Source organism: Corella eumyota, chromosome 5 (genome assembly GCF_963082875.1).
Source record: "Corella eumyota chromosome 5, kaCorEumy4.1, whole genome shotgun sequence".
Taxonomy (NCBI): Eukaryota; Metazoa; Chordata; class Ascidiacea; order Phlebobranchia; family Corellidae; genus Corella; species Corella eumyota.
Genome location: NC_137494.1, coordinates 6751776 through 6779478, shown reverse-complemented (window position 1 = coordinate 6779478; position 27703 = coordinate 6751776). Strand labels below are relative to the sequence as shown.

General features: G+C 29.2%; 5 protein-coding genes across 5 annotated transcripts; 2 read left to right on the top strand and 3 right to left on the bottom strand.

Moving 5' to 3' along the window:
- Positions 1 to 500: 500 nt before the first annotated feature.
- Positions 501 to 12090, bottom strand: LOC145751825 (centlein-like). The gene is made up of 30 exons (XM_082567941.1): positions 11966 to 12090; positions 11394 to 11524; positions 11177 to 11328; positions 10844 to 10969; positions 10542 to 10596; positions 10233 to 10379; positions 8907 to 9083; positions 8543 to 8646; positions 8050 to 8197; positions 7813 to 7919; positions 7594 to 7675; positions 7236 to 7355; positions 6893 to 6969; positions 6130 to 6297; positions 5666 to 5802; positions 5233 to 5398; positions 4770 to 4988; positions 4427 to 4604; positions 4161 to 4362; positions 3923 to 3979; positions 3665 to 3816; positions 3451 to 3531; positions 3220 to 3366; positions 3041 to 3147; positions 2831 to 2930; positions 2425 to 2580; positions 1943 to 2128; positions 1577 to 1665; positions 1288 to 1510; positions 501 to 1215 (listed from the first exon to the last, which is right to left on the bottom strand). The coding sequence occupies exons 1-30, from the start codon at positions 11988 to 11990 to the stop codon at positions 1084 to 1086; spliced, it is 3951 nt and encodes a 1316-aa protein (XP_082424067.1). The 5' UTR covers positions 11991 to 12090; the 3' UTR covers positions 501 to 1083.
- Positions 12091 to 13121: 1031 nt separating this feature from the next.
- LOC145752736 (uncharacterized) lies at positions 13122 to 14974 on the top strand. Its single transcript, XM_082569064.1, has one exon. It carries the CDS (start codon positions 13166 to 13168, stop codon positions 14624 to 14626), a length of 1461 nt encoding a protein of 486 aa, XP_082425190.1. The 5' UTR covers positions 13122 to 13165; the 3' UTR covers positions 14627 to 14974.
- Positions 14975 to 15237: 263 nt separating this feature from the next.
- On the bottom strand, positions 15238 to 19216 carry LOC145751932 (uncharacterized). The gene is made up of 2 exons (XM_082568090.1): positions 19167 to 19216; positions 15238 to 19055 (listed from the first exon to the last, which is right to left on the bottom strand). Exon 2 carries the CDS (start codon positions 18967 to 18969, stop codon positions 15835 to 15837), a length of 3135 nt encoding a protein of 1044 aa, XP_082424216.1. The 5' UTR covers positions 18970 to 19055; positions 19167 to 19216; the 3' UTR covers positions 15238 to 15834.
- Positions 19217 to 19334: 118 nt separating this feature from the next.
- Positions 19335 to 20426, top strand: LOC145752696 (glutathione S-transferase Mu 3-like). Its single transcript, XM_082569018.1, has one exon. The coding sequence runs from the start codon at positions 19434 to 19436 to the stop codon at positions 20097 to 20099; it is 666 nt and encodes a 221-aa protein (XP_082425144.1). The 5' UTR covers positions 19335 to 19433; the 3' UTR covers positions 20100 to 20426.
- LOC145752692 (protein phosphatase 1 regulatory subunit 21-like) lies at positions 20148 to 27460 on the bottom strand. Its single transcript, XM_082569013.1, has 20 exons — positions 27340 to 27460; positions 27115 to 27183; positions 26883 to 27029; positions 26638 to 26727; positions 26296 to 26421; positions 26002 to 26099; positions 25420 to 25567; positions 24967 to 25116; positions 24345 to 24523; positions 23908 to 24044; positions 23705 to 23797; positions 23200 to 23361; positions 22835 to 23022; positions 22318 to 22413; positions 22070 to 22162; positions 21748 to 21789; positions 21344 to 21454; positions 21148 to 21246; positions 20917 to 21039; positions 20148 to 20841 (listed from the first exon to the last, which is right to left on the bottom strand). The coding sequence occupies exons 1-20, from the start codon at positions 27388 to 27390 to the stop codon at positions 20803 to 20805; spliced, it is 2241 nt and encodes a 746-aa protein (XP_082425139.1). The 5' UTR covers positions 27391 to 27460; the 3' UTR covers positions 20148 to 20802.
- Positions 27461 to 27703: the final 243 nt, after the last annotated feature.

Here is a 27703-nt window from a genome sequence, read left to right as displayed (position 1 = left end):
GCAGTTCTAAACTTTTTAAAAAATTCTCTAACCAAATGCGGGTTAGCGCTTCTGCTTCATCACATTTAAGTCTTTGAAAGTCAGTTACCGGAGAACGAAACCGTCAAAATTGGGCGGAGCTGGTAACTGTCAATCAAATTCGCCCCCTTCTATTGTGTGTTAAAAAAACGTTTTTAGTTTTTGATGTTTAATAAACCGCTATGCAAATATATAACATAACACCTGATAAAATCTGAGAAAAGCAATTTAGAGTTAAAACATCTTGGTTTAGCATTTGCCTTGCTGATAGAACGAGCAGAAATTAAAATTTCACAAAAATAAGATACGCTCACAGCGGAAACATCTCAGCTTACAAAAAATATTAATACCAGCGTAATCTAACTTTACATCCAAGAAGTTAACACAAATCGAAACTTATCTAGGAATGCTGGTTTCGTATCAATCATTGTACTTCTGGTTTGCTTAAACTAAAAGATTATAACTCCAATCTTCGAAAGAAATGCTAGGAAAAATAAAAATTTTAATATTACAAAAACATTTAGATATACAAATATTTTTAACGTGAAGATAAATAATATAGATTTACATCTACAGTGTTTGATAACATAAAATTACGACAAAAAACTTGTACGGACTTATCCGCAGCATCTATAGGAACATAAATATCTAGACTATTGGAAATAATAATAAATATAAAGTCAATTTCAGTTCATAATATACACTAGAGTTACCATTTTTTAGGCTAAGGTTAAATATACGACCTTAGTTTTTTTTTACTTAAAGAAATACAAATATTTTTCTCTACCAAACGATAACTACAAATACGAAATTCTGATTGGTCATGGTTTAAAACGTCACGTGACGTTAGCAGCAGAACACAAAACTGATAGAAAACGGCAAAGCGCTCAGCAACAACTCGATTTGCATAAAAACAAAAGCTAAAATTCAAAGTTCAGGTTGATTTTTGGTATAAAGACGTATAAAAAATTGTCCAGAATCACAGTGTTATACAACAAAGTGGTAAAACTGGACTCTTAAGCTCCCGCGCTTGTAGTTTTTGAATGCTTGGTTATCTGTAATAAGTTATGGTTTCTTTTTGCCTAGTAGTTGTTGCTCCAGGTGGTCAGTTTGCAGTTTAAGTCGATCTTCGCTCAGTTTAACTGCATCTTGTACTTTGTCCCATAATAAACGGCACAGAGATTTTGCAAAAGGGGGCTTAAATATTAGTAATAGTAGTTAGCACTTTTAGAATATTGCTTGTAGATATTTTCCATTAAAAAAACTTACATTTTCGTTTGCGATTTTTTCCACCTTTTTCTTCCACTGATGGTCCGCCTTGGAGAAAGTCGACCTCTCGTCATCCCAGATATCTCTCTCAGTTTGCCTCTTTCTTCCAACATCCACAGGAGCCATGAGGTCCTGGAAGTCGGACTGGGACATGTTAAGGATGTTGCAAGCGAGACTCTGGGCGTGGCTCATCGACGAAGAAGGAGGAGTCGCATGAACGCGACTTAATGCAAAAAAAAATTTAAATAAAAAAATAATTTAGAAATAAAAATTTATATATTTATGTTACCCAGTCTCAGCTTCGGAAATTTGAATTTTTTCTCGGTAATATGAATCTCTCTGCCTTAATAACAAATCAACTATGTGACTGGATAGATTCTAAAAAGATAAAATTGTTGTAAAACTCAAAAAGAAAAATAATTTTTATTTTGTTAAACAAAAGTTGTAACAACCACATCTTATTTAATAGAAAATTACAGAAAAAACAATAATAAAACTTCAGATCCCCTGTCTTTTACAGTTCTTATGACTCTAAATAACAAGAGAAAATTAACAAAAACCTAAAAATACGAAGGAGAATTGGTTAGGCAGTACAGCAAAGTTGGAGAAAGAATTAGCTAGGACCATAAAGTACAAGTGATCCAAAGCTTCTTACTTGAATAAATGTTGTAAACTCATTTGTTCTTTCCTCTGACTTCTCCAATTTGCATTTTAACTTTTCCAGAGCCTGTTCACTCCTGGATGCAAGAGAATGGAGTTGTTTCTCAGCAGCCTCTTCCACTCTGGATGTCACAGACTCCGCCTCCAGTTTGCTGGCTTGTAAGGAGGAGACCTGGCCACTCTATAAGGTAATGTAAATTTGTTTTATTAAAATGATGATTAATTGAAAAAATATGTGCGGAATTACATTTCAAAAGATACCAACTTAAACTTTACCCTGTTTTGATAAAGCTAGTTTTTAAATATGAAACAATAATTTAAAATTCAAAAAAATAAATAAATGTATTCAGCTCTTAAATGTATAAAGAGACTTTAAATTACTGAAGTAACACACTGGATAACAATTTAACTAATAAACTTCTATATTAATTAACAGTGTTTTTAATAGTAAAATATAGTTCCATGTACAGAACTTACCCTTTTTTGTAGCTCCTCCCTTGCCTTATTATACATGGTTTCGTATCTTGATTTTTCTTTAGTGGCAACCTGTAACTGTCTTCTTAATGATTCAACATGGTTCTTCTTATGAGTAAGATCGTCTTCAACTTGTTTTATCCTCTCCTCTATTTCAACCTTTAAAATAACTATATTTGTTAATTAAAAGCTATGGGTGACTGATTTATAAGAAGTTTACTGTATAACAATGACTTAAATCAGCCGATAAGAAGAAAGAAAATGTAAATCATATATAATTCAGGCCAATTAAAATAAGATAAAAAAAGTTCTTTATTTGATTTTCCTATAATCTGATTTCAGAATACATAAAAATTTTCCTTATGAATTAGAGAATATGTTAAGATAACAACAACTTGTAGAATCTTACAGTGTTTTGATGTTCTGTGTGTGTTTTGGTTTCAAAATCTTTAACTTTAACCCTAAGTTCATCGATGAGTTGTCGTTTCATTGCAACATCACGTTCCAATCTAAAAGTTGAAAAGAAATTTTAACAATTGTATTTAAAAATATTTCTACTGATAGTTTAAAAAATAACTGAATCATTTTTTTTATTTAGACAATACTTATTTTAACCTACCTTGACACTCTGTCTTTTTCATTTCCAAACTGATCTGTTTTTCCTTCAACTTCCTTTTTCAAATCTTTGATTTGTTCAGACATTCTGATAACATCATTGTTTGAACTCTAAAGTATTCCCAAAAAAGTAAATTTAGTATTAATAAAAAAAAAAAAAAAATTAAATCTTTTTTTGCAGACCTTAAATTTATTCTCCAAATATTTATAATCAGCATCGGAATATTGTTGAGGTAATGGCTGAAGAGTTTTGGATTCGTTCAAAGCTCTCTGCAAATCCTCCTTTTCTCTCGTCAACACCTCAGCTTCTCTGTTTAGTCTTTGTATCGACTAAAACGACAGAAATCAATTTTAATATATTTTTTTTTATAATTAAACGCAAAAAAAGTTGTTAAAATAATAATATGTTTAAACCTGTTTTGCCGTTTTTAATCTGTTTTGACATGCCGTTAATTCAGATTGAATAAAATCACTTCTGTCTTTTTCATCATTAGCCTGTTGATTTTAAAATCAAAGCAAATTTTTTATACAATAACATACTAACTTATAATTAAAATTTAAAATATTATTTAAAAAAAAATTAATTAAAATATTTACAAAAAACACGAATAGTTCAAAATTTTTAAACCTTTTTTGCTGCGTTCGCTTTTGCATTTCTCAAAGTGGAACATTGCGTTTGCAGTGAAGCAAGTCTTTGTTTTAAAGTGGTCACAACTCCTGCTCCGGAACGAGGCAGAGAGGTTGGCCTTCGAGCAGAGTGTGGTCGATTTCCTTTCCGGCCTAAAATTAATAACTTTTTAATAACATTTGCATTTAATCTTTTGTAATTTTGTGTTGCTTTTTTAAAAGCTACAGCTTACATTATGTATAGAGTATAAAAAGGTACCTGTTAAAGGCTCATCATCTATGAGTGTATCATCATCATCTTTATCCATATCATAACCTAACATTAAATAAAAATTATTAAATAAATAAAATTTAAAGTCTTAAAGAATTTATTTTGATAAAAAAAAACATAAATTTATTTTGTAATTACTAACAATATACTAAAAAAGTATAAAATTGAACCTAAAATCAACAAAATTTAAAATCATTGAATCTTTTTTTAAATAAAATAAATATACCTCCATCCAGTGGTTGTCTTGAAGCTCTAACAATGCTCTGTCCAAGGCTACTGACATCGGAACGGCCATATCGATCCTCCTCAACGACCCCTGTCGTGGCAGTAGTGTCCCCTGCTCCAGTGGACGCTAATCCCTCTGCATCAAAGTCTCCTCCGAAAGCATCCTTCATCTCATTGATGGAACGATTCAAAAATTTTTGGTGCTAAAAAGAAAAATTTTTGAATTAAGAAAAAATGTTTTTTTATATTTAAAATTATTTTTTTTACTCTTTTTGCTGCTGTAGTTTTAGCTCCTGGTTTTCTATAAGCATTGGGAATTCTCTTTTTATTTTTTTGTTTATTGTTGTCTCCCATACGTTCATCTATATCACGTAATTCACTTTTTAAATCCGTTAGTTCTTGTTTAAGATCGATTACATCTTGCCTTAAATCACTATTTTCGGTTCTGTAAATTAAACAAATTTAAGGTAATAAAGACAAATTATTTGACAAATTAATACGTATTAGACAAAAAACAACATTAAAGTACCTAAAAAGCAAAAATTATAATAGTTTTTCACAGTATTTGGTTTCTGAAAAAAAAGGTACCAGAAAAATTGATTAAAATTACCGTAGTGATGAATTTTCTGATCGAACTCCTGAATTTTCCGTTCTTAGTCCTTGAACTTCCTGTCTCAAGGTGGCGCCCTCTCTGTCAAACTGCTCCTTGCTGCCTTTGAGTAACTCGACCTTTCGTCGAAGTTCTGAGTTTTCTTGACGGATCTTGGTACCACTCTGACGAGTTTCTGTGATTTCACGCTTAAGTGATTTAATTTCGTCTTTTAAAACCCTAAATAAAACCAAGTAAAAAAATTTAAAAAAAAAAATTTTTAATTATCAACAAGATATGAAGAAATACAAAACGATAAAAAAATGTTTAAAAAGTAAAAACAAATCAAAGCTTAATGATTGTTTTGCTTTATCTATTTAACATTTAAACATAACAATTACTAAAATCATATAAAAGTAAAATAAAGGTGCCTTAATTTAAAAACCATAATTGGCCTAAAAATAATCAGTTCATCAGTACTCACTTATTATCTTCTAGAACCCGATTTCTGTCTTTCTTCAATATCCTGTTATCTTCTGCTGCATTTTCCAATCTTCTTTCTAAGTTTTTGGTTTGCCTTCGGGTTGGTTTTGGTTCTCGGGTCGGAGAAATGCTCCGCTTGTTTTTCTTGGGTGTGCTGCTAAGACGATCTGAAAAAATATTGCATTTAAACTTGTTCAAAATAGTTAAAAAATATTGATAAAATATTTGAACCAAAAATGACTTATATATATTTTAGTTTAATTTTAATACAAAAACTTTAGTGTTTAAAGCATATACAATTAATTTTAATGTACTTTTATTTGCCAAAAAATAAATATTTTTTAAAACTACAGTTATAAATTTAAAATTTTTAAAAATTCAAAATTTAAAAAACAAATTAATAATTAAATTTAGTAGAAAACTAATTTTCCTACCCTCATCTCTGATTGGTCGAATTCTTGCCATAAGCTCCTCCTTCTCTGACTTTAAACAAAGATTAAGATCCTGGATGGTGGCGCGATCCATTGCAGTTTGCACCCTCAAGTGGTCAACTTCTTCCTCTAACATCATTCTATTAAATAAAAGTTATCATCAATTAATTTGTTGAAACAATTTTTTTTATTTTTTTTTTAAGTTACAAATTTTTTTTATTTTTTTCAGTTATCATCATATTGTAAAACTTTAAAATGCTTTAAAGTTTAATAAAATTTTGCCCTGTTTTATTTATTTTTCATTTTTACGGTTAATATTTTATCAATCATTAAAATTTATTTATTAAATCAGAAACTCTTAACTTAAAATATATGAAAAACTGCCAATTGTGGTTCGTTAATTAAGTAGAGACTATATTGCAAGAAATTACCAGTTTACCTAAAAAATATATTAATATTAAACTTACTTTTCCTGTGAAAGAGCTTTGTTTTCTTGTTTATAAATTGCCAGATCATTCCAAACAGATTCTGAATTTTCCTGTCTTAAATTCTGAGGTTTTGAGGTCCGGCTTTTACTCCTATATTTTCTTGGTGATGCCCTGTCATCATTTTCCATTAAATTTGATTTTAGAGATCTGGAAAATGAATGGGTATTAATTTTTTGGCATGTGAACTTGGTAGACAATTATTTTTAAAATACTGATAAATAATTAGCATAAAACTATAATATAGAAAATTAAATAGCCTATCATGGTAAAAAAGTTAAAATATTAAAAATCAATATAATATTAAGTATATATTTAATATTGTTAACATTTTTTTTGTTGGAAAAAAATTAAACATATTAAGGAGGATAGTAAATCTAAATAAAAACAAAAAAATTCTTAAGTTTCATACAAGAAAAGAAACAGATTTGGCGGTTGGTACTTAACCTTCTCGCAATTCCTGACACAAAACACTATTTAAAATAAATTATAAAACATGCCACAGGTCAAGAAAGGGTTAACAAAGAGCGTTTAGGTTACAAGTGCTTTTAAGTAAACAAATACAACTGGTAGGTGACATTTATTGCTGACCATTACTTAAAATACAAAATTAAACATTCTTAAATTGTAAAAACTTTGAATGTTTTGTTTTACAAAGTATTTTTTAAACAAATTTTGATTTTTTTTATATAATTAAATTTTCTAACTTTTTGTAATTTTTTTTTTAATAATAATTTGTATATACCTGTAATCAGATTGTAAAACTTTTAATCTCTCCAACCTCTTGTTATGAGCTCTTTGTAATTCTTTTATTTCACCCCTCTACAGTAAAAATTATAAAAAAATAACTCAAAGAGGCATAAAAAATAATAATAATGTTTATTTAAGAAAAAATCTAATTATTTAATTAATAATCTGATTTAAGAAATAATCTAATTATTAAACTAAAATTCCCCCCCAAAAATTTTTTTTTTCTAAAAATTAAAATATTCATATTTTGTGAATCACTTTTAAAAACTTATTTATAAATAACAAAAAACAATATTCATGGTTTTACAAAAAAAATTGATTTAAATTTTTAATTGTACCTTGAGTTCAAGTAAATGTTTGGTGTCGTCCAATTTTGTCTCAGTTGCTTTCAACTTCTTCTGCATGACAGAAACTCTCTTGTTTGGACCATAAGGTGACATCGATCTACACCGCTGACCCTTTAAGTGTTAAAAACAATTCATTAATAATGGTTACAAAAATAAAAATGATTTGATAACAGAATGCCTTTTAATATTAAAAAAAAATGTCTAGCATTTTTAGTAAAATGTTTATCAATGTCAGTTAACTAAATGAAAATAATTGCATATTTGTAGAATTTTTGTATTTTGTGAATGCCTAGTGAAGGTTTAGCAGTATTTATTTCAAGAAATTATTGAATAAATTAATTTCACTTACATTTCTAGTAGCCCCACGTTCAACAATGGGTGAAAAAGTTTGATCGTAATCATGCTCCGGTGGGGAGTCCCCTCTGCGCGATCTTATAAGTAGTAGAAAATAATTATTATAAAAAATAAATAAATAACTAAATTTTACAAAAAAATAGATTTATATATATTTTTGCCAACCATTAATTGGCATACACTGAGAAGGCTGACTCCTTAAATTTTTACCAACCTTTTGTTTTGCATTTTTTCTCTTAGCTTTTGTCTCAAGTTTTCGATTTCTCTTCTTTGTTTGTGAACTTGCTCTTCAAGATTGTCCATCTCATCATATTCATAATCCTTTAAAATAAAAAAAATTTAAAAAAAAATATATTTAATTTTCTAAAAAAAAAAAAATACAAATGTCAACGTTAAAAAAAAGTAATTTTTATTTTTTTGTTGAAAAATTAAAAAAAATATTGTTACTTACCCTGCCCCTTCCTGAGGCCATGCCAATTGATTTTTTAAGTTCTTTTTTTGTTGTTTCGAGTGCTTTATCTTGTGCGTTAATTCTAGTCAACTGTTCTTCACAATGTAGCTTCAACTTCTTGTGTTTTTCGATCAATTCTTCATATTTTCTAACATAAAATTTAAAAGAACATGTTTATTTTCAAATCGATTTTTTTGATAGAAAATTGGATTTTAACTAAACATAAAAATATAAATCTAAGGGCCTGGCCAAAAATAGTAATGTAGAGTAATTCAACTATTTAAATAAAACAAAGTTTTTTTTTAATCTTTAGGCCTATTTAAATACATTTATATTCTTATTTAAAATTAAAAAAAAAACACACATTTAAAATTAAAAAACTACCATATCAATCGACATTTTCTAAATTTACAAGTTGTGCTTTTACCCTATTAAAATAATAGTTAAACTAATAACATGCATAATAATGACAAAAGTTTTTTTGTTGATTTACCTTAGAATCTCATCGTACATTGACTGAAGACTATTTGTTTCATTTTTGTGGGTCGATGTTTGTTCTTTTACAACTCTCTGAGTGTTGCTGTTAAGTTCTTGTAACTAAAAGCATTAATATTGGTTGAAAATTAAAATAGAATGAATATAAACTTTTATTTAATAAAATATCAGAATAAACTCTTAAACGATACTAAACATTTTAAATACAATTTTTTAAACATCATATTTTTCTACATTCACAGAGTTTTTTTAATGAAAAGGTTTTAAAATATGCTTATGACACATTATTTATTCAATTTTAAACAAGATATTTTCAACATTTTTTTAGAAATATTAACATAGTATTTTATAATGTCAAACACCTGAGCTATAATTTGCTTTTGATGTTGGTTATGGAGTTTCAGTTGATCGTAATTGTCTTCCAAATCTTGAAATTCACGATCTCGAGATTTAAGATGATGTTCGGTAGAATTTATTCCGTTTCTTAAATCGTCAAATTCTAATTTTACAGAGTCCAAATCAGATTCTAGTATTTGTTTCTAAAAGATTTGATAAAACAGATTTTTTAAGCTTATTTACGTCCAAAAAATAACAAAAAAAAAAAGTCTAACATAGCTGTTTTTAAATTTGAAATTCCTTTTGACATATATGATACAGGTACATACACTAACAAAAAGTAAAACATCTTTAAAAAATTTAAATTTAAACCTTTCTAAGTACTAACTGTCACATGCTTCACCTTAAACTGTCCACAAAAACAAACTTTACGACAATTTAATAACCCACTTAATTTTTATCCTAGATACTTGGATTTTTATCAGTTTTATCTCCTATAATCCTAAGCACCATTCAGTTCTAAAGCAGGAGATTTGCAAAAATAACAAAAGTAAGCCTTTGCATTGTCATAACATAGGTCGCCACGACAACTGTTTGTATTTTTAATCCTCTGACAACCGAAATAGCTCTTAAAAGAAGCGTGCACTAAACAGCCCCTTGGCTTAATTCTATTTGTTGCAAATCACAGAAGAGTGTTTTCTGAACTGAGATTTGAAAATCAACTGAATTGTGAACTGAGCCTAATGTCTTTGTAGGTTTTGTAGACCATAAACATTAGCACAATAAAAATGTTTCAGAAGACGGTAGAAGATGTCATTAGTGTAAATTCAATGTAGCTTGTTTATAGTAAACATTGGTTAATTGTTTGAGGTTAGATAAAGATAGAGTAACTAAATTTTATAAAGAATGTAAATAGCATTTGATAACATATGTTATATATTTAATATATCCTTGATATTAAATCTTCTTGGTTTTGCTAAATTAGTAAGACAAAAAATATTCAACTTTTTATGACAAGCGCTTATGTTATATTCTAATGCCAAGAAAGCTCCTTAAAAAACATAGCTAAAGAATTTTTTTAACATTTGGGTGTGCATTAGGTATATATATATATAAAATAACAGAAAAATTAAATTGAATTAAAAAAAGGAATTTTTTGTCAGAACAATTTTAGTGAAATAGAACAAAACAATTTTAGTGAATAAAAATTATTTAATCCCAAATTCTTGTCATTTTAATAGTAAAAACTAAAAATTTATTAATAAATTATTAATACATTTTGTAGTTCGTTTTCGTATTCTATTGATGAAACTACAAATTTAAAATTATTACAATGAAAAAATATAAATTACCTCTGCCATAAGACGTTTCACAACAGCTTGCAAATCCTTTTTCTCATTTTCAATTTGAATTTGTTGCTGTTTCACATTATCTACTTCGTCTGATTTGTGTTGACAATTTGTTCTCATTTCTTGAAGGTCGGTTATTAAATTCGTGATCTGTACAAAAACACAAATAAAATTTCCAGATAAAAACTTAAAAATTACGCGTGAAGCCAATGGGTAAACAACTTTTAAAAATAAATGCATAATTATGTGAATTAGAAGGATTTTAAAAACTTAAATAAAAAAAACAAATAGAAGAAATTATTTTTAAATTACCTGTTCATTTAAATGCTGACGTTCACTTTCAGCCCCACCTAATGAACTTTTGTAACTTAAAACATAAAAAATAAGTAGAGAGCAATAATAATGTATTATTCTATGCCTATAGAAATTCTAATCTAACCAGTAATAACATCTGGTTAATAGTTTATATTATTTGCAACTTGACACAGGTTGTGTACAAATTAGATCACCCAATTACAAAGTTTTATATTTAACTTCTTGTATGAGCGATTTGTGCATGATTCTGCTACATATTGCTAAATCACTAATTTGTATTAAAAAATAAATCTTTTTACTCTTTTTTGTTTTCCTCTAAGTTGTTTTCGAGTCTTTCTTGGTCTAATTTCATTTTCAGAATTTGAGATTTAAGTTGTTGAGTTTCATTTATTTGTTTGTTACGATCACCTTCAGCAGAAACTTTCCTAATAATAAAAGATATATATTAAGTGCAATGGCCCAAGAAAAACAAAAGATTTATTATTCAAAACTATTTTAAACAAAAAAGAGAAATTAAGAATAACTTGCAAACGACAACAAGAGTAGTTAAGAGACATGTAATTATTAACCTATAAAAGTAAACATAATCTTAAAAAATTTAACCAGTTTTTTTATTAATTTACTAAACTAACAGTTCAAGTAGTTTGTCGTTATCTCGTTTTAAAGCTGTCACAGTTTCTTGCAAATCGACAATTTGTTGATCTTTGGTTTCTAGAATCTCCAAAACTTTTTGGTCCTTTGTCTCAGATTTTTCTTTCTCTCTCTGCAGCACCAAACTGATTGCCTGCACAGTTGGGAATTTTTATTTTGTGAAAAAAAACAATTTTAATTTATTATTTTTTTCTGTACCTGAGTAAGATCGGGTGAAGAAACTTGCAAACGTTTCCATAGCGACCAAACAAACTCTTTATCTGCTTGGCATTGTCGTAGCTCATCCGACAAACTTTTGTTTTCAGAAAGTAACTTTGCTATTTCTTCATCTGTGTTAAGCATTAAGTTTATTACAAGTTAAAATTTAAATTAAATAAAAAGAGGGTTGGATATATGTTAATAATTTTACAAAAAGCACAATCAATTCCTTGAAATTTCTATGTCTTCAGGTAACCCAGTGTGGAAAGTAGGGCAGCGTCCACGCTCAAGATTTTTTTTCGTTAAAAAAATGCATGCCTGAAATCTGGTTTTGCACAAATTTTGTGCACAGGCGGTCACGCCAATTTTTACGCTTGCATGCACAAGATCTCGTCGAAAACTGCCTTACTTTCCAGACTGGCAGGTAACTATATTATAACTTTTTTAGGTCTACGACGTAAATAAAATGTGCAAAATGCAATTTACCCCAAACCACTACACTGCTACATTATTTAACAGTTTAATGAGATCAATTTAATTTTTAAATACTTCAGGAGTTTAATTTTACCTACCTTTAACCTTAAATAATTCTTCCATGACTTAAATTTTGCTTCAACACACACTGTTGGTATATCATATAAGAAACTAATAGAGAGCTAAATTTAGAAACTACTAAAAAAATACAAAAATAAATAAAAAAAAGTTAACGGGCAATCAGCAGTTCAGGCAGTGAATAAAATTTATTACTTTTTAAATGTCGTTTTTACTACCTTTTTTTAATAGTATAAGCTTATAACGGCATAACAATAATAAATAAAATAAATTAATGTTTATTTGATATATCTATTGTATTCTGTTGGTTGTTTTAAGTCAACCGCATAAAAAAACACGTTTTCACATCAAAACAAAACAAATCTAAAAATCATAAAATCCGCTGTTGTGATGGTTGACTGATTAACAAATTTAGCAAAAAATAATGTTTATCCTTATCTGAAATCAAGAATTTATTTAAATTTTTTTATGACTACCCAAATCAATATAACTAAAATATTACAAATAAAATTAGGCATTGAAAACGAAATGCATTTAAGTAATATCATTTTGCAAATAAGTGTAATAATAAAAGGTACAGAGAAGCATAAGCTTCCATTTTATAACAAATTAATTAGACTTAAAAATACTATATTTAATAAAAATTATATTGTAATCGTTCTATAGTTATGTTTAGAACATAATTTTAACTCCTGTTGTTTAATGTAATTGCCGTGGATTTTAATCTATAAGTTGTTTTTGAATTTTAATCTATAAGTTGTTTTGTAAAATTTGTGTTTGACATGTCTTGGTTGTGTAAAAGCGTGCGCGAAATGTGTTGTTTGATTAAGTTTAGTTGAGATTAATTTTTTGCGCCATGTGGGATTTTTCAGCGAGCTTTTATATATATATATATTGATTTTTTGCAAGAGTTGCAATCTTTTTTTTCCAGTTTTTTATCACGAAAGTAAACAAAAAAAAAAGTAAACAGTCGTTTAGTACGTTACGGTGAGTTATTGTTTGGACGACTGACGACCTACTTCTAAATTGTGCAATAATAGTTACGTGCTAATGATCAGTAAATATATTACCTTGGTACCTAGTTAGGGTATGCACCTTCTTCAAAAGTCTCGTGTTAAATGTGTTGTTGTTTTGTTTCGGGTAACATTACGTTAAAACAGATATTAGGTATTTGAATTAAGTTGTGATTAAATCTGTAAGTAAGTCTAATTAACAGCAAGATGGCAAAAAGACCCCTGTTTATGACACCGACTAAATTACAGCTTAAAACGCGACAGGAGGATATTTCCGCCATAAAAACTTTCGTATTTACGAAAATCGACGCAAATCAAATTAACAGCGGACGAGTGAGTGAAATTAGCCTTATTGCAATTCACAAACAGGGACTCAATTTAACGCAAAGTGCAACTTCAATGCCAAGAATTGTAGACAGGCTTCTCTTAAGTGTAAATCCTTGTTCCCCAATTGAAAAACATATTTGTGTGGTATCAAATGTTGGAAAAGATGATGCTAAAAATGCCCAACGAAAGGTTTTTGATGAGGATCTTGTTTTTTCAATAAGTGGTTTCTTAAACCACCAAAAACCACCCGTTTGTTTGGTTTCACATAATGGTTTTCGGCTTGACTACCAGATTTTGCAATTTGAGTTGCGAAAAGTAAAAAGGGATATTGGAAAAATATTTTTCGATGAGTCAAAGAGTTTTGATTTGTTGTGCGCTGATTCTCTATGGACGTTCAAAGAGATGGACAACAAGGAAAAACATGGTGACAGCAACACTAAGTTTATGATTCAAAAAGATGGGGCAACGATTCTAGATATGGTGTACTACACAATGGAAAGTCTGTACACCAGGTACTTGGAAAAAACTTTACTTGGAACCTTAACAACAGAACAGCGTAATGAACACCTAATCGAGCTGGTTTCAAGCAACTGGGAGTCATTTTTAGAAAGTCTTTGCTGCAAAAAATTCTCTGAAGTTCCAGCAATGTCAATTCACGAAAATGACATTATTCAACTTTCTTCGAATGGCCTGAAACAAAGCCCCAACGAAACACAAACTTTGGTTTTCTTCGATTTGGAAACAACTGGACTGAAACACCCGGTTAAAATGACAGAGCTTTGTATGATTGCACACGATCAAACAACCTTGAAAAATTGTGATGTGAACAGAGTGCCTCGGATCAAAGATAAATTGACCTTGTTAATGAATCCAGATGCTGAAATTGAACCCTATGCAAGTCAAATAAGTGAGTTAACCAGAGACTCAATCTCAAGTCACGAAAAACCAAGCTTCGGCATTAAAACTGCACTTCTTATTGCGAATTTTCTTCAACGTCAAGCGCAACCTGTTTGCCTTGTTGCACATAATGGAGACAATTATGATTTTGGTATTCTGCGTTCCCACATTTCTGACAAGTTAGCTTCCATTTTTTCTGAATTCTATTGTGTAGACACAATTCCAGGCCTCAAAAGCTTGGATTCCGAAGACCAAAATGGATGTACCAACTCGCAGAAGTTGGGGATTGTTTATCAAAGATGGTTTCCAACTTACCCAATCAAAAATGCCCACCAGGCCGAAGTGGATGTGTTTATGCTTATTAAAATCACACAAGCAGTTCCCGGTTTAATAGATTGGCTTGATACAAAAAAGAAGCTGTTGTTCATCAAACCAACTTTATGAATTTTTATTGCACTTAAGCACTGTGTTTGGAAAGATGCAATTTTTATAAATATTTTATGATTGTTTGGTTTTTAAAGTAAATCATGATAATTATGTTTTTAATTTCTTCAATTTTAAAGTTTTATAAATAACTACAAATTTTAATTTAGGTTTTTATGATTTTTGTATTGCTTGTTTGTATTTGTTTTTATGACTGATAAATTTATAAATGCAGTTTTTAGATGAATTTTAAAGTTTTAAAAAGAGTTATTGCTGCCTGATTAATTTGTGCATTTTGTTTTAACCAATTCATGTTTACGTAAGGTGCATTTTTTAACATTGTAGTTAATTCGAAAAACCCAACGTTTATTTTAAAAGTTTTTCAAATTTTAAGTCATGTTTATTTTTGTCATACTACTTCGAACGTTGGCGTGCCTGCTTTTCTACCAAAATAAAAAGGTTGCAAATGTTATTATTTATTTAGTTAAAATATATCACAAAATGTGTATTAAAAGCACCACAGTTATATAAATATTCAGGATGTGTTAAGTAAATAAAAGTATATGAAATATAGCGAAAAAATCTAAACAACAAAATATTCTTTAAAAAATTGTAGAAAATCTGATTGTATATTGGCAACATTAATTCCATGATTATCACAATTATTGCATTTAAAAAATGGTTAGAAAAATAAATATATGAAATACTTAGTAACCTTGGGTAATTAAAAATTAGATATTTAATACATAAATGGTAGCGAAAATAAAAAAATTTAGCAATAAGAAATCGGTTTAATACTGCACAACAATATCGTAGTCAAGACAAGTTGCTCTATGATATAAAATAGTGAGCCTAATGCAAAATATACAAGATAAAATATTATTAACAAAAAAAAAACAGTAAGCAAGCAATGGCTAAACTATAAGCGCTAACTTTTTTAAAGATATTAAAGCTAAAAAAATAATATTAAAAGTAGTCAGTACAAAACTGTGTAAATAGTGTAACATTTTTTGGTACCATTGGAAAATAAATTAGGCAATTTGCGTATTATACTAGGCTAAAATTTAACATTAGATAATAAAAAGATATTGGTTGCATGTTTATAAAACATAATTAATAAAAGGTACATACACAAATAAGATAATCAGAAAAAATAACGACAACTTTATTTAAAATTTGGTTTACATGATAAAAATGTATTGTACATAAAAATTGTGTAATTTGTAATCTTATAGATCTAAGACACTGGATGAATCAGACTTCTGATCTTGCTCCAATAATGGAGTTGTGGTTGTGGCTGGAATACTGTAACCTCTGTCAACGCCCCCTTTTGCCATGCTGTAGTCTTCTTTTTTAGCTACTTCGACAACCTCATCATACCCAGCTTCTGAGCTAATATTTACAGAAGAAATTTCAACGGGTTTCAAAAAGTCTTCTTCAGGGTGCTCAATAAAATTAGATAATGTTTCGACCAAAGCATCAAATGTGATCCGATCTGCCACTTGTGCATGCCAGCACGGATCAACGACATTGTACCATACATCCTTAGGGCATGTTTTAGGTCTTGATAGGCGTAGCCCATTTCTTAAAAGTTGGTACAAGTCCTGGTTTGCCACACCAGGGTATGGCACCTGTGCAAGAGAAAATATTTCCCACATGGTTACTCCAAATGCCCATACATCTGTCATGGAGGTAAAAATATTGTCTCCCAGACTTTCCATTGCCATCCATTTAACTGGTAGTTTCGATATTGTGTGTTGACGGTAATAATTACTCGAGTAAAGTTTTCTGGACAGGCCAAAATCACATACAACAACTTTGTACTCACCGTCAAGCATGCAATTCCTTGCTGCCAGATCTCTGTGTACGAAATTTCTTGCAGCTAAATACTGCATGCCTTTTGCAACATCCAAAGCCAGTTTCAATAGAGCAAGTACGGTAAACCGACTACTAAAACCGGAAGATCTACTTGTGAATAAATAACTTTTCATGTCACCGTGTTCCATAAACGGTAGCACTACTAAAGGACTCATCTTTCTATTTGTATTGTTCAAATCTGTAAAACAAATTCCTATTAGAGGCATGACGTTCGGGTGGTCCAAGTCTTTCATTCTCAGTCCTTCTCTAACAAACTCTTCCTTTTCTTCCATTGTTCTTTCGTCCATCTTGATCGACTTTACTGCAACTTTTTCCGAGCCCCCTTCTTCTAGTTTCAATGTGCCCTGATACACCAGACCAAATTCCCCCTCTCCGATGACTTTTCCCAGATCCAGATCACTCTTCGAGATTAGAACCTCACGGAGTTGCTCCTCAAATATACCTAGGAGAGAAAAGGATCCTTCAGGGGACATAACAATATAATCATTTCCATTTCGATCATCATTTACTAAATTACCCCCGTCTACTTGCCAACGTTGTCTACCATTTGTTTGTGGGACATCAGAATGACGTTTTCTTCTTCGTCGAAGGCAGAAAAAAATAAAACCCACAAACGCACAGAACACCACTGCTATTACCACTATAATAGTGATGTGTACATGTGGTGTAGCCTCAGTTGAGCTCGCTAAAACACTTTTCCTCGTTGTCGTATGAGGTTTTGTTCTGACTCCAGGTAACTTAAATGGTTTATGCGCTACACCACTACAACCCGCTCTGTTACAAGCTGAAACAAAGGAAGAATACACATACCCCTGGTAGGGAGGGTTAATGACAATGCTCATATTGGAGGATTTGTAACACTGAAAGTAGGGTAATGATATATCAATGTCTAGAGATATGCAGATATTAAAGTAAACTTGGTCTTCGTTCATTACTTGAGAATAATAACATGTGACATTAACTGTCGAATTGTTTAATATGTCTATGTCAATAGTTAAATTTACTCGTTCAGGTTTTTTTGGCAGACTTTTAATCAAAGTAACAGGACTTGAAAAATTTTTATTATTCTTATCTTTGCATTTAATATACAAACTGTAATTAGTGTTGATTTTTAATAGTTGTCTTACCGAATTCAGGTCGTTTTTTAAATTAATATTAAAATCTTCTTCGACATCTATAAAGTGCAATTCACATAGCATTGTTATGGTTGGCAAGGTGAAGTAAACTTCTGATTTCTTGGGTGCGACTTTAAGCTTTATTCTTGTTATATTTGGATACAAAATATGCGGAATAACAAAATCTTGAAATGTGTCAAGTGTAGAACAGTCGATCTTTCCTATTGCCTGTACCCGTGCCCTATAGGTTTTTCCATAACCAAGGTTAGATAAAATTACACTTGAATTTGTGGTATTGTAATAAAACGTTTTGAAAGGCAAGCTTAAGGATTTTATTTCAACAACGTACCCACTACTTTTAGGTGTGTTTGGCCAAGACAGTCTAACTTTTGAACCAATAACAGTAACGTTAAGTGAAAGACTGCAATTGTTGCTATATGTAGATATACTTTTAGGTGTACTCCATTTTGAGTAAAAAAGTGAATTTGCACATTTTACTTGGCATGTGTAGTTTGTGTTTTCTGTAAGATTGTTAAGCATAAAATATTTGGTTGGAGTAGGTATCTCAAAAAAATGAGACTCTTTTTTGCTAGTGAATTTAACAAAGCATCTGTTTAAATCCTTAAATTTAGCATCCCAAAAAACGGTCACATTTTTGGAGTTTTGAGTGATATCAGTAATTGAAGGCTGATTTGGTTTACGATTTAGATCAAGAACTGCCTTTTCTGATTGTGTTTCGCCCAACGAGTTAGTAACATTACACCAAATGTCATAGCTAGTTACATTTTTCCGAACAGCAACATCAACATCAGGAATTTTTCTTAAAGTTGAGTTTGCATTTATCACATTATAGTACACTTGTTTTTCATTAGAAAACATAATGTACATCCATTTTATTTTAGATATAGACGGAGAACCTTTACCATTGCAATATATTAGAAAACTTGAATTGTGCAACGTTGTTTGTGTGTTTACAGGTTCTATGACAATTGTGGGTGGTCCTGTTATTGTTATAACGCCTTCATTAGAAGAAATAATATCTCCTGACAATAATTTTACTTTGCATTCATAATTTCCTGCATCAGATTTAAGAAGTGAAACAAAACTTAACATTGACACATTATTGTTGCTACTAGTTTCATGGTTCTGAATTAATAAATGGTCAGGTTTTGGATGTATAAGTAAATTGTCTTTATACCAACTAATGCCAGTATTTTTGTTTTCATGAGTCAAGGTGCATCTTAATCTGGAATCAGGTCTTCCAATTGGCCAGGTTTCGCTTTGGGGGCTTTCTTTAAATTCCACAATTCCATTTATACAATGGATTAGATTTTCCAATAGTAACAAAAAACAAATTAAATCCAGTTTCATTGCGTTTACGCTATCTCTATCTTTCTTTTATTACATGCAGACATGTGGCAATGCAACTTACTGTCCACAACACATTTTGTTATCGCCTGTTTTTGCAAAAAAAAAACGTATGTATAAACATTAGTTTTAAAATATTCATTTTTTATTCTAGCATATGTAAGTAAAATAAAAAGGTCTTTTAGTTTTAAATGTCTAACCTTTAATATCCAGGTTGGCTAACGCTTATAACACGTAGTAAAAGCACGACTTCTTTCTGTTTAAATGAAATACGATAGTTCTTCAGTTCGTGGAATTGGTGGTTACTTTGATACGGTTCACGGTTCAGAAATTTTCCTTTTTTTGTACATACTGTTAAAAATAGGTGACTCAACGTTATTGCTGAGTCATTAGGTAGCCGTTACTTTTCTTACTACATCTTCTAGCAGGTATTTTTGTCTTCGTATTTAAATTAATTGCATTAAATTATGTCGAAACCAACTCTAGCGTATTGGGACATTCGAGGTTTAGCAGAATCAATTCGATATATGTTAAAATATTTGGGTGTCGACTTTGAAGATAAAAGATATGCGTGTGGAGACGCACCAACTTTTGACATATCCAGTTGGTTGAGTGTGAAACCGAATTTGGGTTTGGCGTTTCCCAACTTACCGTACTACATTGATGACAGCGTAAAAATTACAGAGAGTTTTGCCATAATGAGGCATATCGCAAGGAAAAATGGAGCTTTGGTACCGACGACAACCGAAGAATGGGCGCAAGTGGATATGCTGGAAGGAGTTGTTGGCGATTTAAGGAGGTCCTATGTCGGAATCTGTTACACTTCCGATCACGCAAATAAAAAGGAGGCCTTTTTTAAACAGTTACCAGGCAAACTTGATTTGTTTAATGCCCACCTGGGCAAAAATAAATGGCTTGCTGGCAACGTTTTGACCTACATCGACTTTGCGTTTGCGGAGCTTCTGGACGCGTTAAACACCCTGCAACCTGGTTGCTTTGATAAATACAACGACGTCAAGAATTTCTTTAACAACTTCTTCAAACTGGAAAAAATAAATGCCTACAGAAGTTCAAGCGAATTTCAACGATTTCCGCTAAACAACAAAATGGCTGCATGGGTGGGAAGCAAATAAGAGTAGTACTTTAGCTTATGTACAACAGTTAGTAGTGTCATGTAATTTAAGAAGTTTTTATTGATTTCCATTTAAAATTGCATGTTCCAAAACGTTCTCTTTGCATTTGGCACGTTAGAAAATATTAACACTTCACACAATAAAACATCATGATTAACCAAGATATGTTAATATTTAAAGAGAAATTAGCTAGAATTATATTAACTAATTTATTAAAAATAATGTAATGCCAATTTGAAAGTACATTTAAAATAGTTTAATAGATACTCTTGGATTAATGATAAAAATGTAACCTAAACGTTATAGGTATGTTACTATGCAAGATATTAATTGTTAGTGATAATGGTAATAATCAAAACTTTAAAAAATGCCATACAAGGGTAGTTATAATTATAAAAGAAACTTATTTTTGTTTAGTTTGGTCAAATTAATTTTTTTTCATTTGTTTTTGACAACAGTTTATATACTAGTTTAAAAAGGATGGTGTTATTTAATAATTACATTAAATTTGCATTTTATAAAAAAAAACAATCAAAAAGTTGATATGTAATTAAGAAAAAAACGCACACATACCTAGAAAATAAAATAATTCAGAATTTTCTATACGGTTCATTTAAAATCTATTAACAAATCAGAAAATATATGAGTCTAACGCATAAAAAAGGATTGCACATATTTGTAATTTAAGAATATTGGTAAAAAATCAACGGAGACTTGGTAATTTTAGCCCCTTGGTGGACCCCTGTTAAAATAAACAAAAAAGATCATATTTTTGTAAAAACTTAGCCTATTTATGATCAACTTTATTGAGATATACCTTAGCTTTTAAATTGTCAATTGTATCTTTTTGATTGGCAAGTTTATCATTCATTGCTGCCAAGTGTTCACTCATAAGACTTAGTTGTTCATCATAATTTCTTCTCGTTACAGCTAACTCGTCCTTAAAAAAGCAAAGTTAATTTATAAATTAGTAAATTTTAGCATGTTTTAACCACAAAATGACTTGCTAAAAATGTAAAACACAATAACAAAATTTTTTTTAAGGTACTCTTAGTTGAGATATTGTTTCTTTTCCGCTTTCCAATTCAGTTTGCAAAGATTTTTTTCTACTGTTGGCAACTTTAAGATGATTTTGTAAGGATCGACACTAAAATAAAATACACAAGTTGCTATGCAATGTTTTATGTTTTGGCATATATATATATATATATATATGTATTTAGAAAAAAAAATATTAACTTTACCTCTGCTTCATAATGTAAGGTTTTAGATTCGATGTGTTGTATTTTAATACTAAGTTGATTAACACGAGCTGACATATGCTCTTTAATTAAATCTTCCATTGACGAAGTTTCCTTAAACAAAACATTTTATTATTTAGTAAGTAGACATCATAGTGCAGTAATGGCAATTAAGTATAGTCCAGCTTATCATACAACAGGTTAAAATGGTGTTTAATATGTTCAAAAAATAAAATAAAAATCTATATTTTAGATTGATACCCTTGCAACACTAGGATAAAAAGTTTTTACAATATTTTCTGTTATGCCAAAGTTACCAATTTAAAAAAAATGAATACAATAGTTTAATCTTTAAAATCCTTTAATCTTTAAATTACTACACTACAGGCATAATTTAAAATTTAAACCTGATCTTGTTCTATATCACCAAGCTCAACAACTGTTCCAAGCTATAATAAACAAAATTTTAGATAAGATATAACTCAATCCAGAAAGATGTTAGAATTAAATAGATCACAATTTATAAAAATTTGTAAGCTTTAAACCAAGGACAATGTCACCCATATTTGTATGGGCATTGAATTATCTACTTTATAATCAAATATTTTTTCATAAAAAACAAAAAATGACCATGCTTCACTAATATGTTTTATTATAAACCTACTTTATTAACATACTTAGTGTGGTTTGACCCAAAATAAAGGAATATAAAAAATTGATTGTTTTTACCATAGATGTATCAGTAGGCAAGGACAGACTATCCGTTCTTTTATTAAAGGCTCTTACAGGCTTCATTGCTTCTTTGTGACCTTCAAAATCAGTCTACAATACATTGGTAAACACATTATTTACTTAATAACAAATATTTGAAAAGAATGTCTTGAATTTTTTTTTACCCACAGAAAAATTAATTTACAATAAATAAATATATACTTGTTTTCCAAAAATTTCTATTTGTTTCTATTTAAATTTGTAACCTTTTTATCGAGTTTCATCTGAAGTAATTGAGCCTCCAACATCCAGTGTTCCTTCTCCTCCTCCAAACTTCTTAACTTCTTTGTGGTTTTTTCCAACTAAATTGAATAATCGAAATAAAATATATTTATTTGCATTTTTGAGGTTGATCTTAAGTCAATTCATACTAAATTTTAAGCAATGCATTGATTAATACGATATAATAAAAAGGCTGGCTTTTTAAACTTGCATAAATAACACATAATTAAAGTTTTTTATATTATTTAATGTGGAAAGGTCAACTTTATGACCTTAACAAAGAGTAACAATTGTTTCTGACCCAGTCTCAAGTTGCATTAGGCAGTTTGGATTTCATTAAACATAATTACGAGGTAATTAATCTGATGTTCGGTATTTTGCTTGGCAGAAGAATGTACCATTTTTTGTACCTTACTCGTGAAAGCTGCAGCAGGGAAGCAGCGGGAATTGTACCCAGAACCTCATGACCAACCCCTTGCTACATAAATCAAAACACAGTACCTGTTCAAATAGTTTGTCTTTGTCGTTGTTAGCAGAAATTTTTCTGTTTGAAAGGGCTTCTTCATAAGGTACAGAGGGTGGTGGAGTGGGGTCAACTATCTTGCTCATATACTCCAATGCATTTGATTGAATGTTTATCGAGTTTAAAGTGGACACATGAGATATCGTGGTGTCTTGGGTAAAAAAATCTAAAAAAAATTTTCAATTTTAAAAAAATATTTTTTACACTATTTTCACTTATAAAAAAATTTATGGAAAAAATCAAAGAACAGAACGTGCGATTTAAGTTTTATTTAAAATAAACGTAAAATTGTTTTTATTTGATAAACAAGAACGTTCCAAAAACTAATTAAAAAATTTTTTACTGATGTTTTCCAGTATGAATGTGGAAAGTTTTGAAGAATGAGAGGAAAGAGACAACATTGAGGATAACAAAAACTCATTCGCTTGACCAAGTGCTGGCTCCTTGCTTGTAGTTGGAAGCTGTTGTTCCAATGCAATTTTGCCATTGAATGCTCGTGACAAATCTATATTAAATTATAATAAAGCTTCGTGGACAACGTATTAACAGGTATATGTGTCAAAGGGTATATATGTTGTATTAACAGGTATATATGTTGTATTAATAGGTTAATTGCTGCAGTTAAGTATATATTATTACAATAATTAAACTATTACAACAATCAAAATACAGCATGTAAGGTGTGCAATCAAATGTTCTATATATACCAATGGGATAGTATATATTTCTTTATTAATTTATCAAAAAATGAAATTGTGTTATTTAAATATGTAAAAAATAAAAAATACAGAATTTTTTTAGGCAATGTGTATTAAAATCAATTAAGTCTAAAAAAATAGGTATTTTACCAGTAAAAGTAAGATGTAGTTCATTTAGAGATAGTTGTAAAATATGGAATGTTTGTTTTTCATTGGAAACTGGCATTTTTGAAGGTTGAGATGCTAAAAAAATAGTTTACATAATAGGATGAGGTAAATAAACAGTTACAACACTTTAATTTACCCAGATAGAAAAAAAAAACAATTTAATATTTTGTATAAATATTTATTACCAGAGGAAGCAATCAGGGAAAAGTAGGTCTTTAACTTTTCAAACGATGGAAGAAGTTTTTTGTAACTTTGCAGAAACTGATTATTTTTGGTTTGTAAACTTGGGGCACATACAGACAATTCACATTCTTCCGTAATGCTGTAAGTTAAAAAAAATATTAAATATTGCCAAACTGCATAATTTTTATAAGGTCATTGGTTCAAATCCCATTGTAGGGATTTTTTAACTGGTCACAGCAACAAAAATTAACACATATGGCCATTAAAGATTTTTAAAACAGAGTTTTTTTTAAATAGTTAGAAAATTTAAAGTAAAAGCAAAATCATACTTTAATAAATTTAAATTCGATAAGTTTTAAAAATCTAATTGAAACAGTACTATATTAATTTTTCAACTAAAATAATTTAAAATAAAAAAACGCATCGCACAAAATCTAACCTTGCAATTGCATAAGGGTTAAGTTTGGAAAAGTAGTTGACATATTTTTCAACATCATTAGCAAAATTTCTTAGTTTAACTGCAGAGTGGAGAGAGGTGGGAATAACTGAAAGAGATTCCTTTAAAGAACTCTGCATTGCTTTGACATAAACTGCATGATCAATTAAATGGTGGGACAGCTAAAAAAATTTTGATTAATTAAAATTTTAATATAATCTGTGACTAAAACTAAAGAAAATACAAAATGATAAATATGTTATATTACAATTTTTTTACATTTAAATACCCAATTAGGTAATTTATTACAATTTAAAACATTACAACATATCATGTCTTAACAAATTTGTTAAACCAGGAGCGTGGTGTAGTGATCAGAACACATGGTTTACAACATTAAATCCTGGGTTTGATCCCCACTGCTCTTATGCTGTAGTGCCCTTAAGTCAGGTGCTAAAATTGGTAAGAGCTTTTACTGAGCCAATGCATAACTAGCAAATGTTAACCTTCCATCAGGGATTAAGATATATAAATAAAAATTGCATAAACCAAAGCACAAAAATAAAAAAATCTTAACTAAGTTTTAGAAAAAAGAGGCAATTTTAAAAATAAAAAGATTTCCTACTCTGTCAACAGTAGGAGAAAGTTGATGGTGGTTGCTATCGATAGGATACAACAGATTTCTTTGTCTGCCATTATAATGGAACATACATAATGATTTACAGAAATCATCGAATAAAGTGATCACTTGCTTGATTAGTTCACCAGCTTTTATCTAAGAACAAAAAAGTTCACAAAAATTAATAAGTAAATACTTTAAAAAAAATTACAAAATAAAAAAAACATATATATATACACATTTAATTGTTTAATAACAAAAATTCTATTTAAATTAAAAAATAGAAATCACAATATCCAAGTCACACTATATAGCCAAAAGTCATAAAAGTGTTGCATGTTTATGTGTATATAAATCATGTTAAACCTCTTTTAGTTAAAGGCAAGGTTTAGTTAAAGGCAAGTTAAAATTGATTTTATTGATTAATATACCCTTTATGTATAAAGAGTTTATTTCAACCTGATTTCTTTTGTTGTATGAGTTAATTTGAATGTTGTTGTAAACTTGAGATTCCCTGTCGTTAAATACAACAACATTATTCCAGGTTTCGTTGTTTTTCTCGACTGCTTTTTCCAGTTTTTCCTTACAATCATTAAGTTCATCAACCCTAAACAATAAAAAACAGAGTTTCTAGTATTAATTTAAAATATTGTAGGATTTGAACCCATGACCTCGTGACTTATTAAAAATAAATAAAACCATTTAAAAAAGTTGAATATATATTAATTTAAAAGTGATAATATTGGACTAGATAGGGCCCAAACATAACTATACAAAAAATATTTAAATGATGTTTAAATAAAGCATGCATAAATATTTAATAATATATTTATAAAATAAAGCATGCATAAGTATTTAATAATATATTTATAAAAATTGATTAAAATTAATATTTTTTTGGTTCTTAATAAATGTAAGGAAGTCACAACCGGTTTTACCCATAAATAAAACAATTACAGTTTCACTCATTAATAACTTGGTGTATTATTGACTTTGCCTTTAAAAAAACTAAATTGTTGTATAATTTAATGGAAAACTTACAGTTTTTTGGTTTCAAACAAACTGGTGCTGTTTTTATGTTCAACTTGGTGTAATTTTAATTCAAGAAATGCTTTGTCTTCAAGTAATTTTTCACTTGTCTAAAATTGTAAAAAAAAATAATAATTGTTCTCAATATCTCATGAAGCATTAGAATAACTAAAGATAATTTAATTAAAACATATTTTGGTACAAAAAGAGTACTACTAAAAATTGCCAATGGTTTATTACTAATTACTAAAAATACCAACCAAAATTTAGAAACTAATTAATCAAAATAAACAAAAATATATTTACAGATTTATGAGTTTCCTGTAGAGAAGTAAATTGCTTGGTAATAGCATCAGTTTCATTTCTAGCGGTGTTGATTTCTTCTTTCAATCGTTCTTCAACAGCTCTTAACTTACTGTCAGATTCAAAAACCTGTTCAAAAACAAGGGTTTTTTAGTAAAGTATTTAAAATTTATTGATCAATACTATAGATATACATTTTAAAATTAAAACAGCTACAGGTGCTAACAAATAAAAAACATATAAGGCAATACATATTCTTCAAGTTTATAAAGCAATTTAAAACTTCACACATTCTTCATTACTGATACATTTAGTATGTTATTAATTATGATATATATTATCTACCTTTTTATGCAAAGTTTCATTTTCTATAATTTTCATACTTAGGTCTTCATTTATTGCACTAACATTTGGTGAGTAGGAGTTATTTGGTATCTGATAGAAAATAGAATTTCTTTTATAAATTTGTATTATATATATATAAATTGTACAATAAAAACCTTGGTACAGAAAAAAAAACTTGGGTCCATCTTAAATTAAGTTAACAAACTTGGCTCTAAATCACCAAATATAAAAAAATATATAGTTACATCTCCATTTCTAGTTTTTTTGCTGTTTAGTTCGAGATCAGACTGCAACATCTGAACTCTTCTTTCCATCTGCTGACTCCGAAAGGTGGAGCTCTCCAGTTCTTGTTGTGATCTTCGAATAGACTGGTCCTTACTTCGAAGGTCGTCCTGTAAGAAATCAAAAAAATTCAATACTTGATAAATAATTAATCAAATAGTAAATAACATTCATGTTAATTATTTGTGGTTTTACTTGTAATTCAGCATATTTCCCTTTAACTTCTACAACAGCTTGCTTCAATACTTGGTTCTGCGCTTTCAACTGTAAATATACTTTATTAAAAAATAATGTTAAACAAATACAATAAAAATTATTAAAATCAATAATTTAAACTTACAGGCAGACAGGCAGATAAGCAAACAGGTTTAAATGTAAAATAATAAATACGAAATTAACTTATTTTTAAGCAACAATTACCTTAGCATATTCGTGGGCAAGCTTTTGATATTTAATTGGAGAATCAGTCATAATATAGGCAGCAAAAATAAAAAAAATACGTCCTGACTTTTTGTGTTTTTCTTTTAATCTTATTATCCAAAACAAATAAATCGAACAGTAGTAGTTACCGGTTACGGTAATATCACGCTAAATTGTTTAATAAATTCATTAGCACAATTTTTTGAACCACGAAAAAAACATATTTTTTGTTAGATAAACTATTAGTAAAAAAATATATTTAACGTATTTTCGTATTATTAAAGAAAAAGGGAAAATTTTGTTAGTGGCCCGACAATCAAAATATTCGTTGGTCACAACTCCCATTTAGCTTCCCTAGCTACAC